The sequence below is a fragment of the Ixodes scapularis genome, unplaced genomic scaffold (genome assembly GCF_016920785.2).
Source record: "Ixodes scapularis isolate PalLabHiFi unplaced genomic scaffold, ASM1692078v2 PGA_scaffold7__128_contigs__length_106722199, whole genome shotgun sequence".
Taxonomy (NCBI): Eukaryota; Metazoa; Arthropoda; class Arachnida; order Ixodida; family Ixodidae; genus Ixodes; species Ixodes scapularis.
In genome coordinates, this window is record NW_024609882.1 from 105,317,194 (window position 1) to 105,332,052 (window position 14,859).

The following is a 14,859-nucleotide window of genomic DNA, read 5'->3' on the forward strand; positions in this document are numbered from 1 at the left end:
AAGGACCCAAAGACCAGCGGGACGACGAGCATGTTAACGCGCAAGGAAGTACGTAAAACGATAGTAACCCTTAGCTCGGAGGTGTATGCGAGGATCAATAAATGTGAGAAGTAGGCCTCAACTGTTACCAAAAACGGTGCGAAAGTGGCAAAAAGAAAATTTATCTCGACCTAACAAAGATGGCAGCACACAGTTCTCCCAGACGTTCGTACAATTTGGCATATCGTCTATTACAACAGGTGAAAGACGAACGCGTGCTTCATGGGTAATCAGTGTAAGGGATTCATTATAAAAAAAAAACAAAAAAACATTTACGCAAAATACACATTTTTTTTTTTTTGCACCGCTTTTTTAAAGTTTGACGTTGCATCGCATGAAAGTTGTAGAGGTCTAGCTGCCTCTCTTCGGGCTGAGCCTCAGGGCTCGAGATATCAGCCATTCGGACTTCGTCGTGTGCCCTTCAGAAGCTTAACCCGGACTCAATGCCTCCAGGGCCCGTTTTCTCGAAAGCGAACCGTGGGTTAAAGTTAACTATTGTCCCTAAAAGAGGGAATTCTAGGTCACGTGACTGGGAGAGCAGGGGCGCCGAGGGAGGAGCAGTACCTACAAGCAAAATGGCCGCAACGTCGCTTAATGAGGGCTAATAGTTCTTGGTTCTGCTGAACATTCATTTCGCTCCCGCTGTTATATTAATGACGCACCATCAACCTATTAGCACGTCAAGCAAAGCGGTAGTTCAGAGGGACTACTAAACTAACCGACGGTAGCATTCCGCGAACGCATCACTCTTCAGCAATCCGGGATCCAAGACATGACGGTACATAAGCCTTGCATGTGTTTTTATGGTGAGTAAAAAAAAATGTTTTGCGAATGAGTGTTGGTACATATTTATACTAACACGTTTAATTTGTCGCACTATGCACGCCAACTCGTGAGCAGCGATTACTTTGCGAAGAAAGGGGGTTATCCTCGATAAAGTCTTCGTTGCGGGTGAACAGCTGGGACATTGTACTGTTATTTTTTTTTTTTTGTTGTTCGCAGTGCGCCGACAGTATGCCGACAGCATCGAGGTTTCTACATATCCCCGGTGGCCAGCAATTCTACGGTGACGAGAAGCTTAGCTCCTCGTCACTGGTGGATCGGTTGGGCAAACTGAAAAGGGGGCAAACAGTTGAAATCAGCAGGAATCGCAGAAACGTGCGTCGCAAGGAACAAAAACGAGACTTCAGCACCGGCGTTGCCAGACTGGAAGGCACACGGAAAGTTATGCGTTGTTTATGGCGAAAGATACTGAAGGACATGTTTCTTGCATTTTTGACAAACTCTGGCATAGTAGCTAAAATTTCTTCGTACCATCTGAAGCTAATAAATTGGTCTTCAAGTACAACATTACTATATTTTGACTTAAAATACCTTACTAGATCGATAACAATCAGCGGAAAAAAAGAACAAACAAAATGACTGGCTTGTTTCACCGATAGAAGGCGCATCTTACTGCTCAATCAAAAATAATTATTGTTGTTCTATATCCAGCCGTTTATTACAGTACCTAGGTACTTTTTCCTTCCTAGGCACCGTGGTTTAAAACCGGCCCAGATGCGCCATGCCTCGGGGAAGCTTCGATGGCCTCGCGCATCATAGGATCCGGCTGCACCACTCCCCTAAGCCAACTAACGTCACGCGCCTGGCTTTTCAGAACAAAGGGGCCAAGGCTTGAAAAGGGGACGCGGGACAAAGGAAGGCTGTCTCGGGCGGCGGACACGAAGGAGCGTTCAGCAGTGACAGGAGAGGTGGGCGCTGGCACGGGAATCGGTGGAGACGGACGCTGGCACGGGAAGTGCGAACGCGGCGTTGAGCTGCGAACTTGACGGAAGGACCGGGCAGCGACCGTGGATGACGACGTATTATCGGGGAAAAATGAAATGCGAACAGAGGAGCGCGTGGCTCGCGGTACAGGCTGCGCCGCCTGGAAGTGAGGCTGAGCCTAGGAGCGAGGGTGCGTGGCCTACTCCGACGTGTTCACGCCCCTCCCTCTGCGCTCTCCAAGCTTCAACAGTGCGCCTCTTAGTGCGCTGAAAGCTATCACCGCTATCTTTGCTGGCTCAGCGCGTGCGGTGCAAAGAAGCTCGCCGCACTCGCCGAGCAGGCCAAGATAGCGGTGACAGCTTTCAGCGCACTGAGAGGCGCACTGGCGAAGCTGGAGGAGCGCCAATCGAGGGGCGTGAACACATCGAAGTAGGCCACGCAGCCTCGCCCCTAGGCTCACTTCCAGGCGGCGCAGCCTGTACCGCGCGCCACGCGCTCCTCTGTTCGCATTTCATTTTTCCCCGATAGTACCTGTGAAGCGGTGTGGACGACCACCGCTGGGACACTGAGCAGCTGATGTGGGAGCGGACCTCCTCCCGGCGTCGGTGATGACCGATCTCCGATCCCGAAACGCCCCAGGCAAAAAGTGAGTGAATAAACCATTTTGCCGAGAGCGAGGTATTGCCGTGTCATGTTCATCGGTGGGTACGGTTTGAGAAAATCAGAGCTAGAGGCCCGCAAAGTTTAGCGAATGTTCATAAAATAATAATTTTACCAAGTATTTTATGGAACTAATGCAGCTCATGGGGGGGGGGGGGGGGATATTTAATATGCCACCTTGAAAATTTAAAATATTTGTGTAATAAAATAAGCATTCAGCACTGCAATACAGCAAGGCGGATTTTTGGGCCAGTTGGTTTATGATTTTAGAAGGCGGAAACGAGCCAAAATAAACAAGGACGAAAAGAAAGTAAGACGAACTCCTCGCAACTGTAGTTGATTCGCAAACTACAGGCCTCGCAATTGTACTTGTTAGGAAATACATGCACTATATAGTCCCCATCGGCCTGTCTGGTCATCGTCATATTGGCGAAGTACATTTTTGATAAATTCAAACTTGTTGTTTAAAAGGCCGATTGATGCCTCCACTTACAGTTTCTATTTTTATCCCGCATTCTGAATGTCTACTGCAGTTCTGTTTATTGTGTCTTTACATTTGTGAATAATCTTAAAGGAAACATGCAAGGAAAAAAAATGTTAACAGCTTGGTTGGAAAAAGAATGTCATAAAACGAACTTAAAGCGAAAAAAAAATAGCTATATTTACGGCGCGATGCGAATTTGTAGTTGGCGCCCCGGGCGCAGCTTAAAAATTGCGGCTATTTATCACGTGAGTGACCGCTATCTGTCAAAACTTACTTCCGCTCCTTCGAAAGCTTCCTATGGCCTCTAAAAGTTTCTTACTCGTCTTCGTTTGAAGTGCAAAAAAAAAAAAAAAAGATTAATACATAACTTTTGGAGCCCAAAGGAATCTCCTGAAAAAGCACAAGCAGACGGGATAGACTTGTTCGCCGGTCAGGTGACGGCGGCGGCGATCCGAGCAGACGAACTTCCGCGGCGGCGGCGTGGACAAACGTGTTGAACCGGCAGCACTCCACGCTCAGCGTGCGGCGGGGGCGTGACTTTGAGGCGGCGGCGGCGCAGCGCGACGATGCTCATGTCTACCATGTGACCCGCGGCGGTTCCCGCGGGCGCCGACTACAAATTCGTTTCGCGAAATAAACATAGCTCTAATTTTTTTTCCTTTGGAAATTCGTTTTATAATATTTTTTCTCCGTATGGGCTATTTAAAAAAAAAAATTTTCTTTACAGGTGTGCTTGAAAGGGATAGTCCAGCGGTATTCTTGAAGTTTCCAAGTGTTTTTTTTTACGTTGGCCACGTTGAGTTAGCTGAAATATGGTCATATTTGATACAGAAAAATTCCAGTAACAGGTGCCCCAAACTTTCTTAAATGAGTGATAAATATCATTACGCAACTGCATGCCAAATACCGCAAGTATGCATGACTGGGCGTGTCAGTACGTCACATAAGGCATGTTGACATCAGAGTTGCGGGCGTTCACGTATTTACGGTATTTATACACATGGTTCATTGTGCGTGAAAAAAGATGGTGCGTACAATGATCACCGCCAATCTTGTTGTTTTCAGAACGTGGCTATTTCACTATGAAAACGGTCAAGAGTTATCGTTGGTCATTTTACATGCTGTCACGTGAGAGCTTCCGATGTGGCCAACAAAAATGTCGTGTATTATGCGGGTGCACTCTGAACAGTTGGGCTCTATCTATAATTAAATTACTCCTGCGCAAGACTAGTTAAAATTCGTATATTGTGCTGAAGATATTCCTAAAAGCAGTGACAATATTTTTTATTTGTGTTGCGGCACAAAATATTATCGGAAAAACACTTTGACATTATGCAACATCTGTGAAGCGAAGAATCTGTAACATTAAACGCGATTGTTAAAACAGAAGTTCGGGCGAGTTGGTAGTTCATGACGCACGAGGACACAGCGCACCCGTAACAAACACTCAACGTTCACAGTCACACCAAAAGAAAGGGACACTTACACAGCGCTGACTTCAACTCTTTGTATATTCCCGCCTTTTCTCTTCTTTCGCGTCTAATGCTTAACCTAGGCCTCATCTTTTTCTTTCTTTGCTAAAGGTTAACTGTAAAAGTTTTAAGCCAGAAATTGACAATTAAAAATTAAATGGAAAAATTAAATGAAAATTGAAATTACTGTAGATCAATGATGCAAAGCTAAGTAATCCAGCTCTTTTTGTGACAGCGCTATAGATGGATTACTAATACACCTGCCGTTTTGTCTGGCAATGTTCTCCGCTTCTGTTATTTCCCTTGTGAGCTGGTCTCGACTCCTTGCCAACACCACACACTTGTCAAGTTCCGCTGTGCACCCACAGTCCCGAATGTGTATGCCAACATGTCCAGAGTTCTTGTTGATGGTGGACAGGTAGTATACTCCTTCCCCCTGTCCTGTGGAAGAACATATATCGGACAGACGGGTAGGTGTTTAAACCACCGCCTTAGAGAACACAACCTGTCCACCATCAACAAGAACTCTGGACATGTTGGCATACACATTCGGGACTGTGGGTGCACAGCGGAACTTGACAAGTGTGTGGTGTTGGCAAGGAGTCGAGACCAGCTCACAAGGGAAATAATAGAAGCGGAGAACATTGCCAGATAAAACGGCAGGTGTATTAGTAATCCATCTATAGCGCTGTCACAAAAAGAGCTGGATTACTTAGCTTTGCATCATTGATCTACAGTAATTTCAATTTTCATTTAATTTTTCCATTTAATTTTTAATTTTCAATTTCTGGCTTAAAACTTTTACAGTTAACCTTTAGCAAAGAAAGAAAAAGATGAGGCCTAGGTTAAGCATTAGACGTGAAAGAAGAGAAAAGGCGGGAATATACAAAGAGTTGAAGTCAGCGCTGTGTAAGTGTCCCTTTCTTTTGGTGTGACTGTGAACGTTGAGTGTTTGTTACGGGTGCGCTGTGTCCTCGTGCGTCATTAAACGCGAATTGTATTTTTTTATTTTTTATTTATTAAGTCTTTTTTTCTATTTCATTTTAACGAGGGACTTCTTTAGGCATCGCTAGCAGATTGAACCAGTCTAATTAGAAAGTTCGAGGAATACACTTACCTAGTGACCTAACGACAAAACGTCTTTGGTCTGAACGCTTGCTACATTTGAGTAAAAGTTGTGCATAGAAAATAAACGCTTGAAATACAAATGCTTTTTATTTCGATTGAAAACTGTTACTTCACATTTTACGTCGTTGAGCACGCCGGACCAGACTGCATAAAATTTGGGTGCTTCAGAGTTTTTCGGAAATAATCTGTCACCTGAGAAACTCGCCAGTAACCGGCCGCATATTTGAAATTTCCATATCTGGTGTTTTCGCATTCTTTTTTGGTGTCTTCCGATTGCAAGTTAAACAGAGCCACACCAATTTTGACGTCCGGAAATCTCCTCGTTGCGCTGCAGATCTATCGAGTCAAACGTATAGGTCATAAAATTAATGCATGTAAATAAAGAAGCCTAAATAGTGTGTGCCATTTTTACCAAGTGTGTAAGTTGAATCAAAGTTATTTTGAATAAATTGAGGAAATAGTAAAATTACATATTTTTTTATTTTTTATTTTGTATTATTCCCGTAGCTTTAACTTTGGATATAAAGAAGCTCTGTAATCAGCAACAGGTTAAGCGCCGCGTATAGAAACTCCGCCTCCAGTACACGGTCGAATCCTTCCGCCGGGGTTCGGTTGCGCGTGCTTAAGCGTGCTATCAAGGTCAAAAAAGCTCGCGCTGGTGGAAGAGCATCTCCGCGGTTTTTAACCTTTCACCGACTATAGGTTCGTGTAATAGAATAATAATAATAGTAATAATCTTTGTTTGGACTCCTTGAGTCTCAAGTGGAGGGGCAAAAGGTAAACAGATTTATCTGACGAGGCCCCACCACCCTACGCTTTGCTCAACAGAGAGTCAAAACAGACTAGAAATGAACTCAAGTAAAAGCGACTATAAATCTTATCAAACATTGTGTCGCCGTGCGAAGTAGGCACGAAACAATTCTTCTACAGAATAGTGAATTATTAAACCACGCCAGGAGCAAAGTACAACTTGGCAGGAGCTAGAAGCTTTCAAGCGACTTAACACAAATGACGCTGGTCAGAGCTGATTATACGCTATACGAACCAATGCATAACCAAAACGCTATTGCCTATTGTAAAATATGACGTTTCGTGTAACGTTTGAGTAGCATTCCTCAATAATTCAAAAACACTTGGATGATCGTTCAGAAGCTGTGGTATTTTATATGCTAGAGCTTGGGAGCCATAATTTGTTCGTATTTTGAGCTTTGTTAATAATTAATTTCTTACATTATATTTTGTTGTTTTAGGGTGGTAGATCTCACAAAATTTATTTGGATCACTGCTGTACTCGCGGTATATTATCATCGCTAGTTTTAAAATAAAGAGCTGATGGATATTTGAAATTCAATATTTTACGAAAATGGAGCTGAATGATCGGTGTAGTGAAGGTTTTCGATGCAACGAACAGCTTTTTTTTTTTTTTTTGTAGGCCCAACAGTTTGTTTAGATTTGTTTTCGTTGTGGTTTCTCAAACTAGTAAGAAATAATGTAAAGGAGATTGTACAAGACTGTAGTAGAGCTGGCACTTCAACCAACAGGAAAGGAGATGTTTAAGTTTATACAAGATTCGAATAGATCTGGATATGCTTGATGATTGATCTGATCTGTCCAGCTTAAGGTTTCTTCAAACCAGACACCTAAACATTTTAGGGAGGACACTCTTTCTAATTACGAGTTTCTAAATTGTACCGAGAAGTTACTACAGAGTTGCTTATGCACAGGCTTGAAAAAAAAAAAGATTGTTTTGTTAATATTCAGTTTTATTTGACTAGACCCTAGCCACAGCGCAAGTTCGCATAACCAAATGGTTGATAAACCTTCTATTGCACTGATATCCTTTTCAGTAAATAACACCGTAGTGTCGTCCGTATAAAGTATAATATCTGGATTTCGCGGAATATTTACTATGACATTTATGTACAACAGACAAAATAATGGTTCCAGAATCGACCCCCGAGGCACACCATAATTTATTTGCATTAGTTGCGACTCATACTCATTGATTTTTACATATTGTGATCGTCCAGATAAAAAGCTATGAATTGGATGCCAAGTTGTGCCCCTTATGCCATAATGCGTCAGCTTTTTTAGAAGGGTGTGCTCTTGAAGTATGAATTTCGCGGATTATCGTTTTTTGGGGGCTGAATGCAAGGCAAGAAACAGACGAAGAAATACGGGTGCGGTTGGTGGTAACTCCACTATTATTATTCAATTTGTGACGCGTTTCTTCTCGCACGACACGCTTGAAACGATGCTGATCTTTCTTTTCCTACGCCCAATTTACTCGGGATAATTCATACCAAACACGAACGCTGTGGGACGTTCCTCTACACTTGAATCTTGATGAGCGAGAACGGCTCCGATTCCACATGGATATGCATCGCAGCTAAGGGTGATCTCTTTGCTAGGATCAAAAAGCTGAAGCACACAAGCAGAAGTCAACACCTCGTTGCTCTTCTGAAAAGCATTCTGATCTTCTAGCTGCCATCGTCACTGTGATGTCCAGCGCGGCGCCACTCGCGCATAAAGGACGAAGATCGGCATTGCCCTGTGCGCGCGATCCCTGAGCGCGCACTCTGGAACTGCGAGCTACCGATGGCGTAAGCTAGGCACTGAGGCTCTTCTGGGTCATATTAAACTCATAAGTATTCGGGCTGTAGTTGTCATCACCACACGGACACGACACTGGCGACGAGTAATCAAGGACCTACGACGCCTGGAACCTCAGACCTCGAGCCATGTCTAAGTCAGGCAAAATGGAAGCCTTCTCAGGCAAGTCATGGGCATCCTGGATTGAGCGCCTCGGATTCTACTTCGTGGCGAATAACATCAGCGCCGTGGACAGGAAGCGAGCTGTCCTACTTACGCTGTGCGGTCCAGAAACATATGACATCGTACGAGCGTTGGTAGCACCCAGAGGACCCGGGGATGTCGAGTTCGAAGAACTCGTGACGATCCTCGGCGCGCACTTCGATCCAAAACCTTCGGAGCTCTATAGCCGGTACAACTTCCAGAGGCGAGACCAACTACCGGACGAGTCCATAAACAGCTACGTTGCGGCACTCAAAATGCTGGCTGGAGACTGCAATTTCGGCATCTTAGCTTCCGCAACTACGCTTGTGGCATCGACAACGGCACGGCAACCGGCGTCGCAGCAACCGGCGTCACAAGCAGCACCCGATGCAGTGGCTACGGCTGCACAACCGGCAACTCCATAATGGGACACTAAACTGCCACTGGACGTGATGCTGCGCGACAGGTTTGTCTGCGGCATCCGTGACGAACTTCTGCAACAACGTCTGTTCGCAGAAAAGAACTTAACGTTCGCAAGCGCCTTAGACATCGCCGTCCGTGCTGAGAGTGCCTCGAAACAAAAACAGAGTATAAAAAACAAGGAGGATCTCCAGGTCAACAAGACAACGGATGCATGCAACAAGTCCGCTTCATACAAAGGACGTCCGTGTTATCGTTGCACAGGTCAGCACGACCCACAGGCCTGCCGATTCAAGACTACCGAGTGTCACTACTGCAAAAAGGAAGGACACATTGAAAAGGCATGCATTGCAAAGAAAAAACAACAAGGTAAAACAGGCTACAAGAAAGCTAACTACAACGTTGAAGCAGCGACTGAAGTGGTGAGCCAGCCAGCGTGTTCTTCTAGATGTACATGTCATGAGCTGAACCAGCTGACCACGCGAAGGTGCTTCCCGAAATTTTATGTTTCCCTTCGGATTGAAGGTAAACCACTTCAGTTCGAGGTCGATTCTGGAGCCGCTTGTTCGTTGATAAGCGAAGACACATTTCGCTCAACCTGGCCCAAGAACCCACCAAAGCTCACGAAGAACGACTTGGAGCTCTACACTTGGAGTGGCGAAGGCCTGAAACTTCTGGGATCGCTTCAAGTTCGAGTACGCTTCAAGTCCAAGGATTACCTACTGCCGCTTCTGGTAATGAAAGGGGCCGGCTGCAGCCTTTTGGGTAGAGATTGGTTCGACGCGCTAAACATCCGAGTTCAAGGAATCAATCAGATGCAGCAGCAGACCACGCCACCGGAGGTGGAGGCAGTGCTACAACGACATTCCAAGGTATTCCAAGACGACATCGCTGGATACACGGGACCTCCAGTGCACTTGGAGCTGGAGGAAGGAGCCCCGCCAAAGTTTTGCAAGGCTTGCCCTGTTCCTCTCGCGCTACGATCAGCGGTGACAGACGAGCTTCAACAGCTGCAGAACTAAGGGATAATTGAGCCAGTTCAACACTCTGAGTGGGCTACGCCGCTTGTACTCGTTCGCAAGAAGAGCGGAGCTATCCGACTCTGTGGCGACTACAGGAGTGCGGTAAACGCCGCATCGAAAAAGGTCAGTTATCCGCTACCAACAACAGGAGAAGTGCTCTCGAACCTCTGAGGCGGAACTACTTTCTCCACGCTAGACTTGTGCCAAGCATACCAGCAACTAAAGGTAACTGAAGAGACGGCAGCTGTACTTCAAATCAATACGATGAAAGGATTGTACCGAGTGACACGACTTCCGTTCGGAATTTCAGCAGCACCAGCGATCTTAAAGCGAATGATGGAAACAACACTCGCCGGCATAGACGGAATAAGTGTCTATTTAGATGACATCATCATCAGTGGAGCGAGCAAGAAAGAACATGCTGAGCGTTTGGAACAAGTACTGTCCAGATTAGACAGCACCGGTCTGAGACTAAAAAAAGAAAAATGCAAGTTTGCAGTCAGCGAAGCTACCTTCCTGGGACACAAAATTGATGCTTCAGGGGTTCACACAACCGCTGACAAAGTGCAAGCGATTCTAGACGCTCCAGAGCCAACCGGGAAACCTGAGCTGCAAGCCTTTCTGGGGTTGTTGGCATTTTATGACCGCTTCCTCAAGAACAGAGCTACAGTCGCAACAGACCTGTACAAGCTTCTCCAGAAAAATGTTCCTTGGCTCTGGAAGGACAGTCACAAGGAAGCGTTCCGAAAGCTCAAGCAACTAGTCAAGGAATCCACGGTCCTTGCCCACTATGACGAAAACAAGCCCCTGCTTCTTTCCTGCGACGCGTCCCCTTACGGCGTAGGAGCAGTGCTTGCTCAGAGAGACGCCTTGGGACGTGAGGCTCCGATTGCTTTTGCGTCGAGGACGCTAGGAGCAGCAGAGAAAAACTATTCCCAGCTGGATAAAGAAGGGTTGGCCATTGTCTATGCAGTATGTCACTTCCATGAATACATCGCTGGACGACAGGTAACCATCTACACGGACCACCAACCACTTCTGGGAATACTTGGAGGCTCGAAAACAATACCTCAAGTGCTATCCCCGCGTATGACACGATGGTGCATCAAACTAGGTGCATACGACTACGAGTTGAAGTACAGACGGGGACGATTACATCAAAACGCAGACGCTCTGAGCAGGCTACCGCTACCTGCTTGTGTCGACGAGCCCTGCCAACCTGGAGATGTACTGATGTTGGCCGGCTCGCCTATTCCTCAACTTTGCCCAGAACGCATTGCAGCGCTCACAGCGCAAGACAAAACTTTGGCACTCGTCTACAAGGCCATACATCACGGCAATCTGGGAGAGTTGAGCAAGGACGAGTGCGGGCTGTACAAAATTATCGCCACTGAACTGTCGACACTTAACGGTTGCTTGACGCGAGGCACGAGGGTAGTCATTCCCAGTGCAGCCAGAGCTCACGTCCTCGAGCTACTCCACGCAGGTCATCGAGGCATGGTGGCCATGAAGGCAGCTGCACGAGGTTACGTTTGGTGGCCTGGTGTAGACAGAGACATCGAAGCCAAGGCAAGAACGTGCAGCAATTGCCAACAGCATCAACGGGCACCGCCCAAAGCACCTTCTCCGGAATGGCAACGACCGACGACGCCATGGGATACATTACATATCGACTTCGCCGGACCCGTTGAAGGCAAGATGTTGCTGATAATAGTTGACGCCTTCAGCAAATGGCTGGAAGTTCGTCAAATGAACACCATCACTTCCAGCTCACTCATCCAGAAACTCCGTAATGTATTCGCAACATTCGGAGTACCACGCAAGATCGTCAGCGACAACGGTACGTCACTGGTATCAGCCGAAACCGAACAGTTCTTTAAGAATAACGGTATTCGACACGTCACGAGTGCACCGTACCATCCGGCGACCAACGGACAAGCTGAAAGGATGGTTTACGAGACCAAACAAGCGGTGTCGAAGGATAAGACGGGGTGCTTATCGTGCCGAATCGCTCGGTTTCTTTTTAAGCAACACACCACCATCAGTTGCGCGACGAGACAGACTCCAGCCATGCTGATGTTGGGTCGCGAGTTGTCAACGGCGATCACTCGCCTCCAACCGCAAGCAAGGGGAAGAGATGAGGATACACCAGGAACAACCAAGTCTCCCAGAAATCTTTCTGTTAACCGAGAGGTGTTCGTTAAGAACTTTACAGGCAAACCGTCGTGGATCCAAGGAACAATCATAAGAAGACTTGGATCTCGTTCTTGGATCATCAGAACAGACCAAGGCACAGTACGACGACACGAAGATCACATAAGGAACCCGGTAACAGACCACCCGAGACATTTTGTCACAGAAGCATCTTCGACAGCGAAGACCAGTAATGGCCCACAAAGTTTACCAGCGCAGTGGACCATTCCGACGACTGGGGAACCGTCACCAGCAGAACAGCAATGTGCCCCAGAGGCTCAAGCAGAAGTGCAGCCCAATGCCGACTTGGTTCCATCAAACAGTTCCGCTAGACCTCAACGTCAAAGGCGACCTCCTCAAAGATATGGCGACGGCATCTAGAGGGGGAAGGAGTGTGATGTCCAGCGCGGCGCCACTCGCGCATAAAGGACGAAGATCGGCATTGCCCTGTGCGCGCGATCCCTGAGCGCGCACTCTGGAACTGCGAGCTACCGATGGCGCAAGCTAGGCACTGAGGCTCTTCTGGGTCATATTAAACTCATAAGTATTCGGGCTGTAGTTGTCATCACCACACGGACACGACAGTCACGTTGTATTAACAGCGAGGAGGTCGTACAACGGTCGATGAATTTAGGATGAATTGGGGAAAGTGAGCCTAAAGTAACTTTGAAGCTGCTTCAAATCCCCGCAGGGGGCACCTGTGAAAGCAGGTGTTTGGAGAGCGGCGTCTCCACGGACCCCGAGCCATGCGGGTTCGCCCGCCCACGTATGGCTGTGCGTGGCTTTCCCGTGTCCGGGGAAAAGGGCATCCTGGTGGTTGAGCCGAACCCGGGGTAGGTTTGGACCCTTCGGGGCCCCCCGGGTGAGGCAATAGACCACTTCGGCCCCTGCTTCTCGTAGACGGGAGTCCTGGTAAGGCCCGGCCAGGATAATTCAGTCTAGTCGCCACTTCTACTATCCCCTCTCTACTTTCACCCTTGTCTTCTCCTCCTTTTCACTCTTCTCATTTCTCTTCTTTCCTTTTCAACTCCTTTGGCGGCAAGGGCTAACCTTGGGTGGCGACAGACACCTTGTCCAAAACCACTCTTGGTTATAGAGACTGGGCAGCACTAATAGCGTAACGTCTTCAGCCAAGCCATTCTTGTTATGAAGCGTTACCTATTCCCTTGTTGGGCTCGGTGGTGGGCGGTGCACCACAGTTTCCGAAAACCCTCCCCCTTCATATGGGTTCCAAACTTAAACCTTTTGATCGGCCCCCCAAAAGGGGCCGCACCAAAGCACTGAACACGAAACAATCTTTTGTACTGGAAAAATTCCCGAAGTTCCTTGTTATGCACTCGGAAGGTGACAAGCCACTTGGCAAACTTTCTTCCTTTCTAGTCTCCAAAGTTCTTGAGGGTGTTATTGGCGCCAATTACAATGCAAAGAAGATGGGATCTGATGATCTCCTTGTCGAGGTCAACACAAAGCAGCAAAGTGATGCCCTCCTTAAACTGAACCTTGTCTCTGACTACAAAGTAAGCGTCAGTCCTCACCGCAAACTGAACAGTGTTCAAGGGGTCATTTCTGAGGATGACTTGCTTGACTCACCTGAGCCAGAGATAATTGAGGGCCTCTCTAGTCAAGGAGTTATAGATGCACGACGAATCACTATCCGCCGTGATGGTGTGGAACGGAAGACAAAACATATAATTTTGACTTTCGATTCGACCACTCTGCCGCAGACTGTAAAGGCAGGTTACCTTCAATGCCGGGTCCGACCTTATGTGCCGAACCCTCAACGGTGCTTTAAGTGCCAGAGGTTCGGCCATGGGTCACGGAACTGTCGGGGAAGGGACACCTGTGCAAAGTGCTCCAGCAAGGAACACGTTGCAGATGTGTGGGATAATGAACCTCATTGTGCGAACTGTAGTGGCAACCACCCGGCATACTCTCGATCTTGCCCTGTGTGGAAAGACGAGAAAGAAGTTCTTACATTAAAAGTTACCGAAAACATTACCTACACTGAGGCAAAGAAGCGTTTTGCTTTTGTATCAAAAGGGTCTTATGCCGAGGCCGTGCGCAGGGGACCAGCGCGGCCAGTAGTTTCGATGGGAACGCAGACGTCTCCGGACGACCTGCATCTCCCGTCACGGTCCCCCTCTAAACCCCCGAGAGCGGCGCCAAAGGCACCGCCTCCGAACCGCAAGGTGAATGCTGCTTTGCCAGCATCCGCCCCAGAACAGGAGATGTCGTCTCCTGCTCAACCGGCTGCTTCGACCTCTCGGGGTTGGGGCCTACCTCCCCACACCTCTGCTCCTCAGAGGAAGCCTGGGGAGGTGCCAAAGCAGTCGACCTCCAAGGGCCAGCTGCCAGCAACTGCAGACGAGCCCATGGACGAGGGTGGGTCGAGATCTGATGAGGAGGCTCTCCTCTCAAGACCAGAGTCCACCCCCTCTGCCTCCGGTGGCTCTAATCGGAGGCAGAATAACCCTCCCAAAAAACAAAGTGCACCGCTGGTAAAAATAGATTTTAAACCATAAGGAATATAGCTTTTTAATATAATTTTTATGTTATACTTATTTTGTTTTAAATGGTTAAAAATATAGGTATAATGTACTGGAACTGCCGCGGTCTTTTTCGTAATATTGATGATGTCAACTTTTTTTTCGATGAGCTCCAGCCTGTTGCCATCTGTTTACAGGAGACTCATCTTAATGAAACACATACACAGGTACTACGGCGACATCAGGTTTTTAGAAAAGACCGTGTTTCTTGTAACACCTCTTCTGGTGGAGTAGCTGTGGTTGTGCAGAGTGGTATTGCCTGTGCGCCTGTCCCTCTCGCAACCCCCTTAGAGGCAGTAGCAGTTCGTGTTCTGCTTGACCGCCTGATTACT

At 47.3% G+C, this 14,859-nt stretch overlaps 1 protein-coding gene across 1 annotated transcript in view; it reads right to left on the bottom strand.

The window, feature by feature from the left end:
* Nucleotides 1-5,667: 5,667 nt before the first annotated feature.
* Nucleotides 5,668-14,859, bottom strand: part of LOC120836949 — a 98,622-nt gene continuing 89,430 nt past the window's right edge. The window contains exon 4 of the mRNA XM_040206063.2: nt 5,668-5,886. Coding sequence (XP_040061997.2) covers nt 5,668-5,886 — 219 coding nt within the window. The remainder of the gene's footprint in view (nt 5,887-14,859) is intronic.